This window comes from Aptenodytes forsteri, unplaced genomic scaffold (genome assembly GCF_000699145.1).
Source record: "Aptenodytes forsteri isolate BGI_AS27 unplaced genomic scaffold, ASM69914v1 Scaffold325, whole genome shotgun sequence".
NCBI classification, from domain to species: Eukaryota; Metazoa; Chordata; class Aves; order Sphenisciformes; family Spheniscidae; genus Aptenodytes; species Aptenodytes forsteri.
The window spans coordinates 1,534,933-1,557,967 of record NW_008795575.1 but is presented as its reverse complement, the minus strand read 5'-3'; the positions used below and the strand labels follow the sequence as shown (position 1 = coordinate 1,557,967).

The window sequence follows — 23,035 nt, the reverse complement described above, 5'->3', positions numbered from 1 at the left end:
GACTTGTTATGCTTTCCTTTCCAGAAGCCGAGAGGCTGGGGGAAGGGGAAGAAGGAGGTCAGTTTGACTTTGAACACATCAGGTGTGCTGCGGAGCCCGTCACAGCCGTGCAAGGCAGAATGGAAAACAGTGCCCTGCACTTCTGAAAGTTGGCCGTGCCTGTTTTGCTGGGAGACTACAACCAGAGGTGACAGGACTCAGTTATGAAAGGGGAATTTAGGTCAACAATCAAAGCTGCAGTCAGGGGGCCCAAGAACAGGGAGCTAAAGGTTGGGACTGTTTTTTTCTTTAGCATGCTTTAATCGTTTAGTATCAAAGCACAGAGGAACGCTTGAAAGAGCAAATATTCTACAGGAACCTATAGAAAGCTTTTATCTGTCCAGAGGAAAATAATTAAAACCGACAGATTTGGGTTAAGTATCCCCATGTTCCATGCAATTGGATAAGTCAGTGAAGATCCACTGGAGCAGTTCTTGAGTTCTGCACTGGATATTTCATGGTATGACGTTGAACCCAATATAGTTTTACAAAGGGGAGAAATAATCTCTCCTTTCCTTCGCCATGCTTACCCCAGCCCCCACTTCCTTCCACAATAGTTAAATAATTCAGAGTCCAGAGTACTTAAGGCAACATCTCTGTCTATACCATTTCCAACACAGCTAAGAGGCCTCCTGAGGTCGCCCCCTGAGACGAGGAGTGGCTCAAGCAAACACCTGAGACTTGCTCAGGTAGCAACGTACTACTTAAGCGAGCAAAAAGGGGATGTTTGCTGCTGCTATCAATCTAGCCGAATCCACACCAGATATTATCATTTACAAGCTATGCAATAGGATTCAGATCTGAGACAGAAGGATGGAGTTCTTTTTGTTTTGACATAAAAGACAAGATCTTCATCATGTAGAAATACAGACTCTAATACAGCTATGCCTATTTAACGTTGAGAATTTGGCCCAAGGCTCTTTGCAATATCAAAATCTTTATATCACTGCCATTTAGCATTAAATTAAGCATATATTCTGTACTGTTTCTCAAATTCCCAGTCACTCATATGCTCAATGAGATACCTTGAAGCCTGAAAACAGGGAGGTGAGAACAGCTAAAACAGCAACACATTAATTTGTAGTGGCTGGTTAGTTACGAACATTACATAAATCCTTCCCTTCTGATAACAAAATCATGTAGGCTGCAACAGAGCAGCCACTGGCATGGACAATCACATTAGTGACACCTCACTGAGCCTATTGTGAGAATATACCGGCTAACAGTATATGAGAGTTTACTGCAGATAGATCTGGTAGGCTGGGGTTAGTGAGAAATTATTAGATTGTGAGGATTTTGAGGTGTAAATGAACACACAACACTGCACAACCAGATGGCACAGAGGAGCGAGCTTCAGTCCTTGCAGTATTATAACAGGGTCATCCTTGGACCGGGTATTGCTTTTGCAAGGGCTCCTTTGTATACAGTATCAGCGTAAACAAGTATTAGTGGGAAGGTTGGCTTCTTATCTAGATCTCCCTAAGCATTTCACAATAAAGCTGCAGAACCAGTGGAGACTGGTACTTGGTTAACAAACTGTGGCTGTTTATGATCTAATAACTAGGTTTAGGCGGGCTTTTAGATGGATAGCAAAAAGCACATCCTTCGCAAGGGTCAAACTTCAGTCCCTGCTATAAAGTCTGGGAAGACAGGAACATTCCAGAGAACAAGGGTAAGTATTTTCTAATATCTACAAAACAATTTATTTGTCTGCCTTGTTCTCAGAAACAACCAAATATTTTTGGTTGAAGCTTGGAAAACCAGTATGTGTCCATGTTATTAGAGATGATCATAACATATGCAGACATAGGGACAGTATTAAGATAGTACAGGAAGGCTTTGTTCTGATACTACTTAACTTTAAATCATAAACCCTGCAGCCATCACCGTTCAGAGAATCACTGGTGTACGTCATAAATATGGGAGGCTTTGCATCAGGCCTGATTCAGACAAGAATTCAGGTTGGTGGCTGCCAGTTTTAGACACTCTAGTGTGGCCCACTGATAATAAAGCAGAGTTTAGTGTTTATGAAAACCCAGATATCCTTCAAATATAAGGGAATGGAAAGCCCTCAGTAAGTTTGTTGGTTTGGCTCAAAGAGACTTGAACACACCTCTCAGCTTCCAAGCTTATCTATGCTCACTGATCAGCAGAACCAGGTTACGAATTAACCATCCTATTGTAGCTGAGGCAGTGTATTCACCTTTAGAGAAATCCAGCATTAACATCATTCTCACTTTAAAAGCAGATGTTGCAAAACACACGGATACATATCAAGAGGCATGCATGAAAATCATCCATCTTTCACAGATGCATGCACAAGTAACACACACAAAACTGGAAGCACACACAAACTTGCAAAAAAGGACACAAATATGATGGCACACCAGCAGAAGGGTCGCTCTACACACACAGATGAATGTACCCAGCAACGTGCTTGGTGGAACATACGTTACCTCTGCTTCCACGTCTCCTCCTCCTCCCTGCACTATTAGCCAAATACTGATTAGCTATCAAAGCTCTACAGAGAAATTTACTCTTGTGCATGCTAAGACGGAGTGGCTTTCCTCCCTTTTGTAAGAGTTAATGCTTGAGAGCAAACACAGAGAGTATCTTCTACGGAAAGAACAGACACATAAGTACCATAACTTCCAGGCAATCTAAATGATAAAGTGGTATTTCTGGGCTCATTTTAGAAAACAGCAGAGAATTGATCATAAACTGGGTCAAGATAGGTCAGCATACCTCAGAGCAGATCAGATGGCCAGAGCATCCCAGGAGGAAATGTTCTCCTGGAAGGATTATTAGGGGCACATCTGTGCCATCAGATGACCGTGCACAATACCCATCAGCTCACTGGGAGTTCAATATGGCATTTCCTTTCAAAATGTGCTTTGTGCCTGACAAGCACTGCAAGTCAATCAGCTGCAGCAGCGGCCAAGCCCGTAGTCGTGCTGGAAAAACGCCCGACATGCTGCCCTACAGAACCCCCTCGACGGCCAGAAACGTGGAGCAGCGAGAAGTGGAGGTCTACACATGAGCTTGCTTGTCGTGCTGATCAAAATACACAGCGAGGATTGAAGGGAGGACAACACAGCTTGTTTTGCTTTTTAGAATTCCTTTGTCTCTGACCTTTACAGCAGCTTTAAGGCAGCACTGGAACCAGCTGAGCAGTTACTACTCCCAGCTGCAGAGAGAAGAGCTTTTACACCATTGCACAATGCATGTGTGTTTGTGGGGGGGAGGTTAGGGCTAGAGAACAAAGAAGGAAATCTAGTGGCACCTAAATCAAGCATTATGATCAATGAGGGAGTGGGAAGAGGACCTGGGGAGCGGGGACAACCTTACAACCTTTCCAGGATCAGACAGATGGCCAACATCCACATTATTACAAAAACAAAACAAAAACAAAAAATTCCATGAATGCAAACTAGGGCACCCTGTGAGGGGACTGTAAAAATCACATCATGATAGCTTAGCCTTGTCTTTGTAATTGAGGGGCATTTCCACATGAAACAGTTCTAGTTATTTAATTGGATTTTGAGAACATTCTTGGGCAGATACTTTGTGAGTGCAAAACTGAGTAGTTCCAGTGGATTTACACTGATTTATACCATGCAAGGTCTTTGCCTCTGTGAAAATTAAGTATCTTATTGTAAAAATATCTTAGATCTCATCCAGACTCAAATATCTTACTGCATCTGTCTTTCCCATATGACTGCATCTTTCCTGTGCTAATAGAAACAACTGAGGAATTTACCAACCTTAAAAGTAACGTCTCCGATGCAATACACAGAACAGCATGCAATAACAGGAGGCAGAACGGAGCTGATTGTGCCTGTTTTCTGCTGTCGCTTTTGAAAGGGATCCGGGCCTTCTCTAATCATGACTATTTCATGCCTTAAATTCCCCGCTCCATACTTGCATACAAGTTCCAAACCCATACACAAACCACAGAGATATTTGTGCTTTCTAGGAAACATCCTGCTGAAAAAACCTGCCTCTCTAACATGATATAACTATTATAGTATGCATTCCAGATAGGCTGTAGTCACCACATACTAACCTAAGTATATAATTTTAGAGCCCTATTTTTCTGCTCAGTTTGAATCCAATTTCATTTGTTTTGGTATGATTTTCCTCCTGGAAATACCTGAGCTTGTGTTTCTGCTCTACAAATATCAGTGATCACTTGATCTGTGAGCACAAATAAATAGACATCTAAAAGAGAATTCTCACACAGATACTCACGATGTCTTAGAAGTGTATAGAAACAAATTCACACCTATTAAATCGAAGGCTGTATCTGAAAATTCAGCCTTTAGTTCTTAAAGGACAAGATGGGACAGCGATGGGCAAACCTCCAAAAGGTCATAATTCTACTTCGCTTTCCATAAGCGTTGCCAAAGTCAAATGCTTCTCAAAAGTAATTGACCTTCTCCAGCCTGCAGAACTGGGAGAAAAATGTAAAAGAAACAAGCTACCTTGGAAGATTTTTGGCAATTCTTGTGTTTAGCTGAGCAGCAGGAAATATCGTATGTCCAACCTTTCTTATGTTATTTCAGCCCTTCCACTTCTGGTTAAATTTGGAACCAAAGAAATGAAGACTAACAAAATAGCATGTACACGTACTACTTTCTCTGTGCATAGACCTATATATACATGTGCACATGGGTTTGAGGGAGCAGACTGGGGCATTTTGAGCACTTGGCTTAAATTTGAATTTTGAGGAACGGTCTCCAGCTGGGGATGGCTCAAATGAAATGAAATCCTGTCTCATAACACTAATCACCTTCGATAGGTCTTTGGTCTATATTTTCTGTTTGCAACTCAGCCAAAGCCACAAGAATAGGTCATTTCAGCATACAGCCTACATACTGGACTGCTGTTCTGCCCTGAGACTGTGAGGGAGACCACCCAGCAAGGAGATGACAAGCAAAAGTCACCCCAAGCTTATTCTCTGCTTTCTCATTCACTTCTCTGTTTTTAACAGATGTCTGCTGTGTTAGCTTCACAGTCCTGACATTGTCAATGCTCCAGCTTTCAGAGGGAAACCTTGATTTCGCTCCCCAAAGTTTGTATTCTGGAGGTAAATTCTTGCCTTCATTGAAGTCAACAGTAAAACTCTTACTACCTTCAACGAGAAAAGATTTCAGTCTTGTTTTTCAGCTTGTCTTCAGACTAGCTGAAACACTGGACTGTTTTGAAGGGGAAAGTCAAGTCATTGCTCAGCACACCGTTCCGGTTAAAGGTGACAAAATCTAAACAAGATTAACAACATATGAAACTCAGCCTGACAATTCAACTATAGTGATGCCCAGGAGACCCTACAAAGAGCTGGAAATATTATGGTGACTAGAAATATCCTACCAGTGTCAAGGAGAATCCATAGAAATACTGGAAAATTAAAGGATTTGAAATTAGCATCCTAGCGCTACCTGTGCTTTACTGTTGGCTTCAATTATTTTTGCAGTAATATCTGAAAACCCCAGAATAATCTGACATTAGAAGCACTCAGACACAATATGGGTGAGGACTGAATTAACTCCTCTTTAAAGAATTTGTACTTTGGAAAAATGCTGAACTTTTATTTGAAAGTTATGGTGACAGATATTCCACCATTCTACTCAGAAAGGTTTTTCAATCATTGACTACTCTCAGGGCTAAAATACTGCATTTTCTCTCTGTTCTGAAGTTGCTTAGCCTCCATGTGCATCCATTAGATTTACTCATATTGTCTATTATTAGATTTCCAACCTCGAATTATCAGATTAATAGTCCTCAAACATATACTTAAAAGATCATGATGATCAAGTCACCTCTTAATCTTCTTGAGTCAAATACTTTAAGACTTGTTACAAATCATATAATTATTGTCATTGTTAATTTTTTTCCTCTAAATCCTCTTTCATACCACATCCTTCTTAAACTCTGGACACCAGAACTGGACAAAGTACTTCAGCACCAGCTACTCCAGTGTCAATACAAGGACAATACAACCTCCCCAATCCTGTTCAATGCTTCCTTGTTTACATAGCCAACGATGACTCTAAACCTTTGGCCACAGCATCGCATTGGCAGCTCACATTTACATGCTTTATCTATTCCAACAGGCAGTTACTCCTAAACATTTAGCTTCCAGGTGAAAGACCCTTCCCCCACCATCCGTCCTTTATGTATGACCTGCCGCCTGTCTTTCTATATGTATGACTTCACATTTGGCTTTATTCTAATGCATACTGTTTGCATGTTCTCAGTTTTTGAAAACACCCAAATGAGAGTCCTGTTTTGGTCATTGTTTACCACTCCCTGAACTCTGCAACATCTGCAAATTTTATCAGCACTGATTTTATGTTTTCTTGCAGGTTGTTGACAGAAAATATTAACTAGTAAAGAGCCAAGATTGCTTTGTGCTGAATAGGAGGGAATGTGGCCAGAGTCACACTGTTCAGGCAACAGCTCTGTTTTTCAGTGGGGGAAAATAAATACCTGTGATACTCATGAATACGAGCTTACACAAGTCAAGAGAAAAAAGATGGGACAAATAGATAAGTAAGAGATTGGCAAGATATGCCTCTGTCTTTTTGTCTCTTTGGCATTCCACAACGTCAGTCTTCTCTTTATAGCAGCACAGCGCTGCAGGGACCTACCACGACCCTGGCCAATGGGACTTCTTGGCTGAGCATTTCTTCTTTTAGTACAGTGGAGTGGCATTTGCCATTTACAGCATCATACGTGACCAAAGCGCTGCACTGATGATACTACCTCATCCTTACAAACAGCATCTCTCTGAGGACTGCTGCAAACCATTATCCCACCTTCACAGATGGAAAGGACAGAGCTGAAGGCACCTCAGAGCAATTGCAAAGTAGCAACTAAAACCCCAGAGCAACCTGCCCACCTCCAACCATTATGCCACAAAATAAGCAGCTTGAATTAGCAGAAGAGGGAGCCTGCTTCTCTCTCACACAGCAGTTTCATCATGGAACAAACACCCTTTCTTTCTCCCAAAGCATCTAATTTATCGCTGAAGGAAATCTCTGTTCTCTTCCTGAAACCACCAGCCAAAAAGAAACCTCTACCCTTTGCAACTGCTTCTGTTTTCTTCTCTGCCAACTAGTCTCTGTTTCTCCTTTCCTTACAGGACATCTTGTTGCAATACCCTTCTATAATAATTTTCACATAAAAACCTGTGCCTCGCAAAGCTTGCCCTGTCACCAGTGTTTGACAAGTGTCAGAGAAACCCCATAAAAGCCAGGCTGTGAGTTCGTCAGTGCAAAGGACACCATGTGTTGAACACATTGACAGTTCTCAATAAATAACATCCCTGCTGAACAGCTGGTTGGATTGCTTGGGTTTGGAAGAATGTTGGCCCCGTTGCCTACTTACGTGCATCCTCCTCAATGATGCACAGAAGATCCTGTGCATGGGGAGCGGAAGTACATCACTTCCAGAAGATACCAAAGTATTTTTTGGAAAAAAAAAAAAAATGTATCTTAACACAAGTTTAGATCCTGACTCAAGGTTTATGGCCAATTTCAGACATACAGATGTGCAATGAAGTGTTGGTTTCTTGATATAGGTGCAAGAGACGTTCATCCTGAGGGAGGGGAGGGGAGAGATGGGCAATGGTAGGAAGAGCTATCCTAATCTCATTTCCTTCTTCCCTCTCTTTCATGAAATACATAGCTCCCATTTCATTTAGTGCCTTCTTAAGTATGAGAGCACAGAAACTGTTCACCAAAACAGTTTGGCTTTCACAGTGTGAGACAAAACACATGGTTGGGGCAGAAAGGCCCTTGCTTCTCTGCCCCTGCCATCCGCGCTTGAGGCAGAGGGAAGAGTTTGGTCCAGTACTCAGCCTCCTACCACTGGAAGGTGTCTTCCTCCATGAGTACAAGTGCTCCCAGCCCACCTTTGCTGCCAAATCCCAACCCTGCAGAAACCTTTGGAGAAGAAACACAGACCCCTCACAGTATCATTTTGCCTCTGTGAGATGCAGCTGCTGTTGCTTCCCTCTCTGGCCTGTTCCACGGAGCCTGCAGGTGTTTGGATACGGCCATTTCCCAGTAAAACCGGTGATATGCTGACGTTTAAAATAAAATAAAATAAACCCCTAGTATTACAGCGTATAGCTGAAGACCACCCCTGTTTGAGCACTGCCTTTGGTGAGACATAGAATGTAAACAGTCTGTTTGATTAAACCATCTCTAGCAAGAGGACTTTAGGGAATTCCAGTCTTTCCCAGCACAAAGAGCAGAAGATACTCTGCTCTTCATTAATTCAGAGCTCTTCAAAGGGCAAGAATGAATCGCTCAACTTTCCTCCTAGGAGAAACTGTTGATAGTTATCCTGGAATTCTTGGAGGAAGCTCATCAGTATAAATCAGGTCCATTTCCACCACCACCCTGCCCCCTTCTTTCTTCAATCTGTTCACAGGCAAAGGGATCATGCAACAACTGATAAACTTTGTCCACGCTGCAATACGAAACGCTCATTTCTGATTGGGGTGGGAGGTGGAGAGACCGCAATGGAATAGTCTTACAAGTAAGGCTATTAATTACCTGACAGAAAATATTTGTACAATAAGAGAAACTGCTCTTTCAACAAAAAACAACAGCTAAGACTATTTTAAACCGTTCACATTTTAAGGTATGGAGATTCTGCCAGCACTGGACACCTTTTGTAATACATCTAAAACTTCAAGGCTCTTAGAACTAAAAGTGGGACCACAACTTTCACATCTATTATATCTGTAAAAACTCCCTTATTCCCAATTTCCAAAGACACTCCCTATGGAAGAGGGGGAGCCTGGGACGGTGACGTGAGCGATGCATCAATACCACACCCCTGCGCAAGCGAGGAACCACAGCCCTGACCAGTGCTGCCTCCCACACTCCCAGAGTTTTCCTTTATCTAATGATTTTCCCATGCATTTTGAGTAGCCAGAAAAGCTTTTTAGAGGATCCCGGTGTCTCCTGGAAGGAAACAAACACATAATTCCCTCACCTCCTATCTGAGACCACCAAGGTGCAGTACTGAAAGCACAACCCAGGAGCAGTCACAAGAAAATGGACTTTTTCCTCAGGTTCCCCCTGTGCTGTAAGGGGCTTCGGGGACCTCTGGAGCAAGTTAAAGCATTTTGTGTTTTCCAGCTGACAGCACCATTACCATGCCTATCTGTCCCTTGCTCCAGAGCTTATGGTGACTACACAGTCCTGTGTTATCTACTTCCTTGGGTCCTGCTCACTCCTACCTCCTTAAGCTGGTGGTTCTGTGACAGTGATGTGCAACACCAGATGTATCAGCCTCGTGCTCAGACTATAGTAGGACAATTATCCTTTGGGCTATTTCAGTCCTTTTACAGCCTTTGCGCAACTCAAGAGCAACAGTTTTGGCAGGAGCCAGAATCTAGATTTCAGTGTTTAAAAAAAAAAAGACAAAATCAGTGGATTTATCAAGAAGAAATTCTACAAGTTCATTGAAGCTAGTCTCCCTCCTCGGGGTTGCCAAATACTGCCCACGCTGATTTTAAAGCAAATTGAGACTATAATTTTACTCCCTCTTTTTTCATATTTTCCGTGAAGAAGGGAAAAGAAGAGAAAGACGCATAGTTAGATGGACAGGCAAACATCTCATCAAAGAAACTCCTACAAGCAGATGCAGAGTAGGAAACATCCAGCAACCCTGCTGGCTCCAACCCACAGCCTGGACCTGAGTGCATGGTTGATTTTCATTAACCAACTTTTCTTCCTGTGAACTTCCTCTGAGGGTGTTTGTTTATAAACAGAGGAGGGGATATTATTGCTGGAGATGGGACAGTAAGGGAGGGGGTGAAGGAGTTTAGGGCCACAAGACTGGAGAGCAGAGTTCAGAAGTGTTTGTTGCCAGAAACACAAAGGGCTCACTGTAAAAACAGTATATGGCCTAATTTCACAGTCTAGAGGGATTATGATAGGTATATGCAGAAAATACTCCAAAAAGTAAAAACAACCCCATATTGTACAAATGTTTCCCACTGCATCACCATAACCATTACACACCCAAATTAAACCATCGACAGCGGTGACGGTGGTTGGAGGTTGTTCTCCATGACATCCACTTCTCAGCTTGTTCATTTTCCCCATTGCAGGCACTCTGTCTCTGCCTCAAATTCTACACGTTCATCGGTCTGGAGCAGCCCCCCTGATTTCCTCTCCAAAGGAGTTACTCTAGGTTTACATTGGTGTGTTCAACAGCAGAATCTGGCTTGTACTGCTCACCCTTCCCTCTGCCAAGTACATGTTTCAAAATCGTGTGCGTAATGCATTTAGTTAACATTTGCTTTTTCTCCCAGTACTCCTTTTCTCCCTGAACATCTCCATTCATGAGCTACAGCACAGGAGGCTTCCAATTCTTGTCTAGTTTACACTGAAAATAATTCCCATTAAATTATCACTGGTGAAAGGTGCTGTTTTGACCTCAGAGCGGCTGCTCTGTTTATCCACAAGACAGATGCAATGTAAGACAGTAGTAATGCAAGCTCCAGATTTCAGCCTTAGCACCTCAGTCTGTATAAGCACAGATGCTGCTGAATTCAGAACAAAATTGCGTGGATTGTATGATGTACAGCCTCCCTGTTGATGCTCCCGACAGAAACACTGGTTGTTTAGCCACAAGAGTGTGCAGTAGATGACGATCCCTCCCCAAAACAGTCTGGGGCACTAACACGCTGTGTGCAAAGCCCCTTCTGCAACCACTCACCTGGTCCGTATTTAGCTATGAGGTAAGTGAGCTAGTTTTGCCCTTAATAACCTGAGATGCCCAGAGCAGATTTTCAGCATTTCCTAGGAACATGCTTAGCAGTTAGAACGTACATATTTTACAAGCTGTTTCAGCAAGTCAATATATTAATCAATGTGCAGCTGTATCAAAAATATCAAAGTATTCCAATTTAAATAAGAGAACTCTGAACTAAGGGGCTTCGGTGATATTTGCTTTTCTCCCCCATTATGGGCTGCATACACTGTTCCATTTGAGAACTACAATAATTCATCCCGATTCAAACATCACCAGCATGTCTAGGTCAGAGATATTAATTCTAGACCATCTGATTTTCTGCCATCTCCAAAGAGCTCATGTCACAAATGCCAGCTGCCTTCTTCACCCGTCCCCCGTGTTGCCAGTGCTTTCAACAGTGTGACACCAGGTGAAAAACTTCATAACCACCATCAGCTCAGTACAACAATTACCCAGTGAAGCAGCTACAAGGAAACATCCTACAGGAATTAGGCTGTGTTGACTTCACATGGAGAACAACCCAGGCTGAGGAATAACTATCATCGCCCCTGAAACAAAAAAAGAGTTTAACAAAAGGCCAAGGCTCCTGGGATCTGTTTCGAGCTCTGCCAACAACACAATGCCAAATCTTGGGCAAATCAGAGCATCCCTCCATTCCTCAGTTTCCCTGATTTTAAGGGCAATGTTCTCTCACGCCTGAGAAACTTATCACCGCCATCAGCAGGATGTTTTGAGGCAGTTATCAGGACTACAAAACCACAATTTACTGCAATGATAAAGGAAAATAACCGTATTAGGATACATTAGAACAGGAGGAAAAACCCTACATTCAAAACTAAGTAACACTGGTAACAGTGAAGGCCTTTCCTTTCCATTTCTTTCCCCATCTTAAATAAAACAAACAAAATAATGGTGATAAGATCTCTTTCCTCAATCCAGTGGATGATCTTTGTGAATATGCTTCCAACACTAACAGCAGAGAATAGGCAAGGAAGAAAACGAAGGAGGAAAGGAGCCTGCAGCTGATACTCGGTGTCGGGAACAAGGCTGCTCTTCTCCCAGTTCCATGACGACAGAAGACTCCTGGGAATCAGATGAGGGAGGGGAAGATGGGTCAGAGGAGAGAAATCCATATGGGAAAGTGATTTAAAGCAAATAAAGAGACAATAAATTAGATAAGGAAAAGGAGGAAAAACACAGCAGAGGGGAGGAAGGAGAAGAGATAAAAGAGCCCTAAGTATCACTCAAAAGGAAGACTCAAGGAAAGCCTACCAGACCCCAGGAGTTAATCAGCAAATAACAGAGTGGTTTTCTTCTCTAACACAGCAATTCTTTTGCTTTCATGAGCTGGTATCATATCTCTCAGATGCTGCTTCACCAGGCCAATTCCAGATGCTTCTCAGTTTCACTTCACCCTCACTCCCTCTTTGTGAGAACAACGGCTCGCTCCTTGTTTGTGTACCACTAGGATGGATATTAAACAGAACAATACCAATAATTCCCGGAAAATATGCATGAGCATATGCCTGACTAAGCACACAAACACACAGCCTGCTTACCCTCTGTTCCCACAGCACTTCCAACACGAGTTGGCTGAAGCCACCAACCTGGTGGCCACCCTTGGTCCGCAAGGAGGGGACACCACCCTCCTGCGGCAAAAGAAAGTGAGAACTACAGAGAGCGCAGGGTTACCCACGGCACGCACTTGTTAGGGAGGAGGAAACCAGCAACTGTACAGAGCAGGAAGACGGGAAAGACGGGGGAATCAAGGACACCAGATAGTAGAGAGAGAACCGAGACTATGATGGTGATAAGAGAGGGTGGAGAGATTGGACGGGAAAGTTACACACTTACATCACCCAGCAAAACAGAAAACCGGACAGCATGTTTTGAATAAGTGCTCTTTTTAACACTGAAAAAAACCACCCCCACCACCCCCAAGGAAAAAAAAAAAAAAAAAAAAAAAAAAAAAAAGAGGAGAAAGGTTGAAAGAGACAGAGGCCAAAGTGGGATTTGGAGTATAGCAAAAACAACTAAAATAAACATGTCCCCTTCCCCTGGCCAATTTCTCTGACGTTAGGGCTTCGCAATTTTTCTTCTCTTGTATCCAAAGCAAGAAAGGACAGCAAAATAAAGGATGTTAAAGCAAGGACCATGGAAGGGTCCAGGCTTTAGAGGAGGGATGCAGAAGACTCTCTGAAGTCAGAGCCTAAGCCAGAGTCAGCCAAGGTCAATGGTATTTTTTCATGATCTTGAACAGGTTTAGGATCAAATCCATGCTGCCAGCATAAATCTAACATCATGAATCCAGCCCCATTCTCACCAAGGGATGATCTGATTTGTATTTATATTTGTTCACAGTTTTAACGATGATACATACTGCACCCTCACTTGGTGCTGGCAACCTTACAGATGTTGAACAGTCCTCAACTAAGCAAATTGTTCTGATCACTATGGACAAGGATAGCAGAAAGCAAAATTCTGGGATAAGATATTCACTCTTGTTCTCTTTTTAACTCGCCTTTTTGAGTTCTGCTCTGCTCGCGTTTAGAGTAAGAGTACTTTGACTTCATGGATGGCTTTGGGGAGAGTAAACTTTATAATAGGCACTAAGATCAAATCAAAGCAGTTTACAAGATCTGCCACTTGTGTCAGAATATGGAGGGAAATAAACAAGCTAATCTTCCTTGATCATTGGAGTTTAAATGCTCTATTGATCTGGGAAAAAAATCAAAGGTGCTTTGGAAATTGTGTGTGTATGTGCATGCATGCTCACACCAGAGAAAATGAAGAGAAATGTAGGGAGAAGCAGAAATTAGCAGAAGAACAATCAAGCATTTCTTCTCCACAGAAAGCTGAAATAAAAATAAGAATCATATCCAGATGTCAGCTACCCCAAGGTAGGGAAATGCCCATGTAAGATGTAGACCCATGTAAGTATAAGGTCAGAAGAAAGGTACACCTTCATTTTGAGAAGTCTCATTTTTGGGAAAATAAACAAACAAAAAGGACAGCACAGTGAATTGTTCTGTGCCCAGAACAATGCGTGAAGCAAACGCCCAGAACCTAGAAAACCGAAAAGTCCAATATATTTTGCATATTTGAAATAGAAAGAGTAATATATACTGATCATTGTAAAGACAGTATTAGATGAAAAATGTGGTAGTATAGAGAGAGGAGGTTAAATGAAGAAAAAGATGATATTAGACTAGCTGATACAGTTGAGAGAAAAATATAGAGGGTTTTGATCAAACAAGACTTTTCTAATGCATTTTCAGGGAGGTTAAATGAAAAAAAAGATGATATTAGACTAGCTGATACAGTTGAGAGAAAAATATAGAGGGTTTTGATCAAACAAGACTTTTCTAATGCATTTTCAGAATAATCTGGAATACAAGATTTGAAGAAGTAAAACTGTAATAAAGTGAACGCGTTCATTCTTACTATGACGGGATGTAGGAACTGCCACACAGACTAAGACCAGAGAAGGGTGGGAAATGTTTGATAAAATATTTTTCTCAGGAAAAAGGGAAATTAATCAAAACAGACTATCTGTGGGAAAGGATCAGTTTTGGCAAATATTCTAACTGAAAATTTCAATAGAAGTTTCATAACTGTCAAAACACCTGATTCTTTTTTTAACTTTCTGAAAATAAGAAAGCTGATATCTTTTACCAGCAAATGTTTTTCTTTCTCATACTTAACACTTTTCCAAACCGATGCTTTGGATTTTAGGTACTTAAGATGTTGTCAATCTGTCCTTCTCTTTTCCTGTCTTATATTATAGTGGTGACTCTTGGTCTTAGGTAAAGATCTTTGGTTTATAGTAGAACACTGGGAAATTTTCTGTGGCCTGTACTATGTCAGAACCTACAAAGTGGATATTCTGTGAATGTTTGGACTAATTATCTGCTGTTATATCCCTGACACTGCAGGGGACTGAATTTGACAACCCAGGTGGTCCGTTCTCTGCTTCTGCTCCTATAATTTCTATCAGAGAAAAGAAAAGAGGAGCTGAAAAAACAACGGCTAAAATTGGAAGCAAAACTATTATATGGGAACATTTCAGCTGACCCCAGTTATGGAAGGGTTTATTTTTGTTTTTTCAATATGTCTTTTTGAAAAAAGCCACTATATTTTGACTCTTTTTTCTGGCTCAAGCCAGCATGAGCAATGAAAATCCAGGGTGAAAGCACTCAGTTAATCCCATGGTCTTGAGAGCACCTAAAACCCGTTGGTCCTGCAGTATTTTTGCGTTAAAGCTGCTCAGGTAGGCGTCGTGGCTGCACCTCTCTTGCAACAGAACTGAGGAGCTTGGCACCTACGTCCTGACGAAACTAGACCCGGGCTCCAAAGAAGGCATTTCTCCACCAAAACCCCCTGCTCCACCCAGCTGGCATGCCCCTGCTGTGTTTACCCGGGGTCAGGCCCCAGTGACCAGGGAGGTGCCCACCGGCACTTCAGCTCTTTGCTGTTCGACGCACCCAGCCAAGGATCTCTCCCACCCTTGGCAAAGGCTGGCGAACACACAAAGCTCATGGAGCAGCATCAGCAAACTCCTGGGCCCGCTTTGAAAGTGGAGACCTGTCCCGTTCTTCATGAGAAAGGTAAGTGGCACCTACCTTCGTGGGAGGGTCTGGGTTAGGGACCCCGGGGAGCCAGCGTCGCCCCTCCCAGCCGCTGCAGTGCTCGGTGAGACCTCTGGGATTTAGGATTTAAGTGCATCCCTCACTATGCCACACGTGGCTAGGGCTGATGGTGTGCACCTCTGCCTCCGCTCGGAGCGGCCTCAGGATCCCCTCAGCCATCTGCTACGCTCCCCCGGCACCGTGTGGGGAGGCGACAGGGGGACCCGGAGAGCAGCTTCAACCTGATGCGATAACTTTCAGGCATCTGAATCACCAACCAGGTCTGTCTTTCCGCGATGGTTTAGTGTGCGAAGGCTCTCCAAGGGCTTTTTCTTGCCCTCACCACTGAGGCCCGCCTGCCACAGCTCCGCTCTGCGCTTCTCCAGACGTCTCCACGAATCCCTGAGGAGAGCCCCACTCCCGCCCTCTCTCCAAACACCATCCCTCAGCTTGCTTTCTGCCTCACACAAGTTTTTTAAACTGAAACAGGCTGGCTTGAAAGAAATAAGGCCAAAATGAAGCTTGCAGAGGCGAGCTCAGCCTGGGACACATCTCTGTGCCTACAGGAGACAGCCATACATCATTTAGGAATGTAAATTTACCATCCTTCACACACACAGAGTCAAATTTCCCTCTTTCTTTTATTACCATTTTATTAATTAGAGCAGCCTACATGTAACTGCTTTAAGAAAAAAACCGCAACTTTCTTCTAACTGTGCTGTTCTGACTCTAGTGTGTAACTGGTCAAAAGAACGAGACTGGTTAAAATTGGAAATCTTACAGAAAGAAAAGTTATTTTTCTTTTCCAGTTTCTGACTCTTGCCCCGGCTTCTGCAGGCTCAAGGAAACGTGCTGTTCAAATGCAAATATTTCGTAAATAACAAACTATGCCATATTTTTTTCAGCGACCCATTAGTCAAGCCTTATCCAGACCCATAGTCATGAAGTGGCTAATCATTTGAACCCATCTACAGGGAAGCCAAAACCACACAGCTACCTGTAGCCTTCAGCAATGGTGTATTGGAGGCTTGTCACCCTGAAGGAGCATCTGGGCAGGTGCTCAAGCTCCTGTCACTTTGGTCCAGCCGTTACTCCACTCCGCCCATCATGCCCATCACCCTGGGACCTGGCACATGCCAGCGCTAATTAGATGACAGAACTACAAGCTTTATGTTTGACTTATTCTCTAGTCCTTAATTCTAGTACTTCATTACAGATCAAAACAAGAAAATTCATGCAATTAAAAGACAACAGGCTGTTGAAGATGAGAAAATGCTGCATTATCTACCTACCTATTATTTTAACGCCAGTGAAACTCAGAGTAAATTCTCTATTGAAAATGTTCTCAAGTTCCCAACACTCCCGCTACAAGGATCAGCTCCAGGGACAGGACCCAGCTCACCAATTCTACCTGAAGTGTATTAAATCAATATCAGACTCCAAAACTTCAGAAGGGAACCAAATTAACCCCCAAAAGTAAATATATATTCTTAAACCCTGTGGGGGGAACAGACCTACGCGGCGTCAATTACATATCTTTGTAATTGCCCAATTATTGGACCCTGCCACAGATGTTTCTCAGCCCCTTACATGCAAGAGCTGTGGCTTTAAGTGAGCTCCACTGTGCTGATTTTGGCATTTCTTTCCCTTTGGATTCTGCTGCAGTTTTATGTTCATCAAGGACTGAAGTTGGGAAAACATAGGCACTCCCTTACATATGAAGCTTTATTAAGTTGGGATCATGCTCTCTGTTGGCAGGCAGAGGAATAGAGAGACAGAGGAGAATGAAACCAGGAAGGGAAAAAAAACCCAAAACAAAACACAAATAACTTTCACTCTTCAGAGCAGGCACGCCTTCTTACTCCAGCTCCCGCTGCCGATCATTCATCCCGCTCCTCTCAGCTCCCAGCCAGTAAAGAGTCAACATCTCATTCCTATGAAAACATGAGCTATCCCAGTCCTGAGCCATATACCAGAAAACACAGTGACAGGGACTCAGGAGGATCCTGTTTCTTAGGATGGAGTTGCATTTCCACAGTAGAACTGAAATATCTTTGATTACAACAGAAGCAAGGTCAACGGTGCTTTGAAGCGTCTTATTTTGCACGGCATGTGTATTACCTAACTTGACTACAGTCTGGACCTTAACTCCTTCGTTCACAACTAGAGATGCATTCAAAGACCCTACAGGGGAAAGTGCACAAACTTGCATGATTAATACCATGTGCACATGTGTGTGTTTGTAAGAGGGATGTACTGTGCTGTGTGGTAGGTACGCACATCCAAGGAGTGTTTGTCCAAGAACTGTGCAGCCCGGGGAGCGAGGCAAGTACGCACGAGCTGAGAGCTGCCTCCGCTGGAGAGCCGCACCACGGGAGCCGCACAAACGAAGCACAGCCCAACTCCGAAAACGCTTCTGAGCTTTTGCGTAACACAGATCAATGGGTCAGACTTCTAGTTTCCCAACAGCTTTCCCTGACAAATGCCAGAACAGATATCAGTGAAGTCAAACAGGGCAGCAATAACATCACTGCCAACCAGCGTGAAAATTGGCAGAGCCTGGCACCAAGGACTGCCTATCATCAGAGACAGGGCATGGCCCGGCACAATGACGAATCCACTTAACAGCGCTGTAAAATTAGCCATTTATGAAAACAAATTGAATACTGCAGCAGAGGGTGACGTAAGGAGAGTTGGCTCCAGACAGAAACAGAAACTCCTGTAGCCTGGATTAGCAGAAGAGCTCCGTTATATCAGGGCTCAGGCGTAGAAGCTGATAACAACTTGAGTCCTACATGAGATTTTTAACAGACACAACAGGCTTCCCCAATAGGCACACATGTGGCTCCTATATGACTCGCAGTGACTACTTATATGCCAGCAAGGACGGATGGAAGGGGAGCAGTCAATACAGGCAGAGGGTGGGGGGCAGAAAGTAGATGAAGATACAAGGAGGACTCTGAAAAAGGTATCTTCCAGGCAACCCTGCCCTCTCCCTCAGATCTGTACAATCACACAGTTTCCCACTTTGCAAGTGGGATGGAAGTTGGGGAGAAACTCACTTCTGGCACTGTCAGCAAATTTGACCCAGACCCTGCCCCCCCCCTCCCACACACCCAGAAGGGCTCTCGATTTCAGTGGGGTCCTACAGATGCAACTTCAATGGCAGAACAGGGCTCCTGAGTCTGTCACATCCCAAAACAGTGAAAATGAGAAAGCCAAGAGTTTTGGCAGCCAGAAACCTTGATTTCCTCATTGAGGGAAGCGTAATCTCTCCCTAAGCTTGCTGCAGGTCTGGGAGGCTGTGGTGTGCGGAGGATACTCCAAGTGAGTTCCTCTTGGACCTCTTCCAGGTGTTTACACACAGAGCCAAACCTGGCTCCTCTTCAAGAGTTTGTGCGAGGGGGGGAGGGGGGGCTTAAAAATAAAATAAAAATCACAAAGTCCTCCCGAGCTGAGCTGCAAGCTCTATGGTGCTAAACTGGGGCATTTCTTTTCATTTTTCACAGTGGAATGTTATTTCCATGCATAAAATGGGTCAAGTGTTTTATACAGGCAACAACCCAACCTCCCCCATCCAATTAAAGTATTTTACTACAAATGATCTTTGTGTGTGTTTGTCTAGGTTCCCTATTGTATGAATTAGAGATATTTGCACCAAAGACAGACACGGGGTCTTAGGTGTTGGATTAAACACATTAAAAAATACACTGACTGTGTTTTGCCACTGATGAGATCCATGTAAACCCAAATTCGGTCTTTCCTAACTTGAAAGAGAAGCACTTTGAGCCCTGGGGTTTAAGTTAAGATTGGGAACCAGAAGAGTGGAGTATGAGAAAGCCAGGAGAAATAAAGCAAGTAATAATCTGTTTCACCTACGAAATTACTTATCTGCCTGTCCTACTAAAGGCAAAAAGGAGCAGCCCATGCCCAGCACCTCCTGCCCACCCCAGCAGCCACACACACACCGTGTCCCCCTCCTCGCAAGTGAGCAGAGCAGCTGGGATTGGGGAAAGTTAAGGAAATGCACTGCTGAGTTCATCTTAGTTTCTATTTTCCTTAGGACAAAGCAACTTTCTTGTGAGACGACAGTCGCGCAGGTCAGGGATGGGGCAGTGGAGACAGAGAAAATCGCAGAAGGGTGGGTGGCAGGGGAGAGGCGAGCTGGGCTGGCGCGGAGCAGCCGCGGTACCACCGGCACAAGCATCCGCTGCCTTCTGGTAGGAAGTGACTCCAGTTAAAGGGAAAGGGGAAATCCTCCCTGTCTCTTTAAGGCATCCTAGGACATGGAAACTTTGTACTTTCAGGGAATCTCCTTGCCAAAAGAACTGTAAAACATGTCTTCCTCCCCCCCCCCCCCCCCCCCCCGTTTCTCTTTCTGACTTGTTTTCTTTTTTTTTTAAGGGCATTTCCATTTTCTATTACTTCCTTCAGAGCGAAGATGGATGTGGCAACATTTATAAGGGTTTGCAACCCTCCAAAAAGTATCCGATTTCACGACAACTTCGCTGCACTTTATCACTAAAGCGGGGAGAGGGCGGGAGGTGGCGGGAGGGAGGGGGAGAGGGAGAGAACACGGGGGAAAAGGACCCAAATTCATGATGGGCTCATAAAATTTAAATAAGAAAAGTGCAATATTCCTCATTATTGTTCAGCTCAGACAGCTTAGACTGGTAGCTGCTTTGAGTACTAAATGATTTTATAGGGCTATTTGACCTTACGATCATTTGTGTTACACTTGCCATTTCTAAGGGGAGACAAAAATACTCAACACATCCTCTAGCTGCAGTGCTATTCCCAGCCCTAGCTGAGTGTCGAGGGGTTGGGAACTTTCTAAGCTCATTTGATTCATTTGAGGTTTCACAATAGCCAAAAGTTCCTTTATAGCTTTTTGGAAACCACATGCTAACATTGCATCTAAAAAGGTAACAGTGAAGTACACTAAAGAGCTAATAAAACTAAGGAAATCGTATAGGGACCTTAGATATGCATTTCTTTGCAGCCACACACTAGACACATACATTTCTTTTCATACATACATAAAAGCTACTTTCAAATGCTGTATTTACAGTTTTCCAACCTGAAAATTAGGTAAAAACCCACCAAAAGAGCTCTCTCTCCTATCTGCATCTTAATCCATACACACAGAAATAAAGAAACTGCCCAGGATATTGCCATTTCCCTATGCAAAAGTTTACATAACTTTTTCTGTGAGCATATACTTTCAGACAGTTTGCCAAGCTCCGGTATTTCACCAAATATATGCATAATAAACATACCCGAGCGTGTTTACACATGCACTCACATACGTACGTATGTTGCAAGGCACACACGCACATTTAAATGTACACACACATATACTATACACACGCACGCCTACAGCTGGCTGTTCTGCCGGCTCCCGAAACGTAAAAGGGATGCTGCAGCCACAGGCACGACGAACTACCTACCTGCAATGACAGCCGGAGATCTCTGTCCTCCTTCAGCTTTCAGCCACACTTGCAAAGTGAAGGCATCTCGGGGCAGCTCAAGGGAGAGGGCGGGAGGTGGCGGGAGAGAGGGGGAGAGGGAGAGAACACGGGGGAAAAGGACCCAAATTCATGATGGGCTCATAAAATTTAAATAAGAAAAGTGCAATATTCCTCATTATTGTTCAGCTCAGACAGCTTAGACTGGTAGCTGCTTTGAGTACTAAATGATTTTATAGGGCTATTTGACCTTACGATCATTTGTGTTACACTTGCCATTTCTAAGGGGAGACAAAAATACTCAACACATCCTCTAGCTGCAGTGCTATTCCCAGCCCTAGCTGAGTGTCGAGGGGTTGGGAACTTTCTAAGCTCATTTGATTCATTTGAGGTTTCACAATAGCCAAAAGTTCCTTTATAGCTTTTTGGAAACCACATGCTAACATTGCATCTAAAAAGGTAACAGTGAAGTACACTAAAGAGCTAATAAAACTAAGGAAATCGTATAGGGACCTTAGATATGCATTTCTTTGCAGCCACACACTAGACACATACATTTCTTTTCATACATACATAAAAGCTACTTTCAAATGCTGTATTTACAGTTTTCCAACCTGAAAATTAGGTAAAAACCCACCAAAAGAGCTCTCTCTCCTATCTGCATCTTAATCCATACACACAGAAATAAAGAAACTGCCCAGGATATTGCCATTTCCCTATGCAAAAGTTTACATAACTTTTTCTGTGAGCATATACTTTCAGACAGTTTGCCAAGCTCCGGTATTTCACCAAATATATGCATAATAAACATACCCGAGCGTGTTTACACATGCACTCACATACGTACGTATGTTGCAAGGCACACACGCACATTTAAATGTACACACACATATACTATACACACGCACGCCTACAGCTGGCTGTTCTGCCGGCTCCCGACACGTAAAAGGGATGCTGCAGCCACAGGCACGACGAACTACCTACCTGCAATGACAGCCGGAGATCTCTGTCCTCCTTCAGCTTTCAGCCACACTTGCAAAGTGAAGGCATCTCGGGGCAGCTCAATATCTGCCTTCAGCCGCAGCTGATCACCTTGTCCACTGAAATAGAGCGCCCTGCTCGGGGTAAGGGACTCCTCTTCGTCCTTTACCTCCCGCTGTTGCCTCCTGCGGGGGACATGCCCAGGCTCCAGCCCAGCAGTGGAGCGCCTTCCTCGGGCTAACCTGGTGGCACAGGTGCCCGGGGCAGTGTAGAGGAGCTGGCGGCTGTGCCTGGTGTCCCTTCTTGCCCTGCGGGAGCGCTCGTCCATCCCACATTCGGGTCCACTGGCTAGGGCTGTACAGAGAAGCGCAAGAGGCAGCAGCAAACTCCAGAGCTGCATTTCCAATCTTCCCCCCCCTTCTCCCCTGCAAATCCTCCCGATCTGCCAGCTTTGGGCTCCTCCTTGCCTTGACTTTCTTCTCTTGTTCACCCTTCTTGGTATTTGCTCTTTTTATAACCCTTCTCAGTTGCTTTTTCTTTTCTTTTTTTCTTTTTCTTTCTTTCTTTTTCCTGCTTATAGATTTTTTTTTCCCTTAAAACAAATAAAAATAAAATAAATCAAAACTCCTTCTTGGTTGAAATGTATTTCTCTGTTCTTCCTCCTCTATCTGTCTTCTCCTCTATTCCTCCGCAGCAGGAATTCCTCTCTCTCTTCTTTTCTCTGCTGGATTTTCTTCCCTTTATTTTTTTCTTCTTAAAAAAAACCACACACACACTCTCACACACACACACAAAACAAAACAAAAAACAAAACAACCCCCTCCAGCTTTCTCCAAGACTCAGACCCACTGATTTCCCTCCCCCCAAAAGATGCTCTAATCTATTTATTTTTTTGGCCTCCTTTATAACATAAGCCACAACCCCCTCCTTCCCCCCTTTTCAACCTCCCCCCCTCCCTTCTTCTCCACAAAATGAAAGAAAAGAGAAAAAGCCCCTCAGAAGATGAGTAAACAAGAATATGCTAATCTACTCTAGGGTGCTCCACCTTCCCAATTGAATGATTCCCATTAAAACTGCAGGGATCATGACTAATCAATCAGCTTGAAGGAGCAGATAGCTCCAGAGGTTCAAACACTTTTG

At 43.6% G+C, this 23,035-nt stretch overlaps 1 protein-coding gene across 1 annotated transcript in view; it reads right to left on the bottom strand.

The window, feature by feature from the left end:
* Positions 1-22,295, bottom strand: part of PAPPA (pappalysin 1) — a 181,665-nt gene extending 159,370 nt beyond the window's left edge. The window contains exon 1 of the mRNA XM_009282252.2: positions 21,899-22,295. Within this exon, the coding sequence (XP_009280527.1) occupies positions 21,899-22,295 (397 nt within the window). The remainder of the gene's footprint in view (positions 1-21,898) is intronic.
* Between the last annotated feature and the right edge of the window lie 740 nt (positions 22,296-23,035).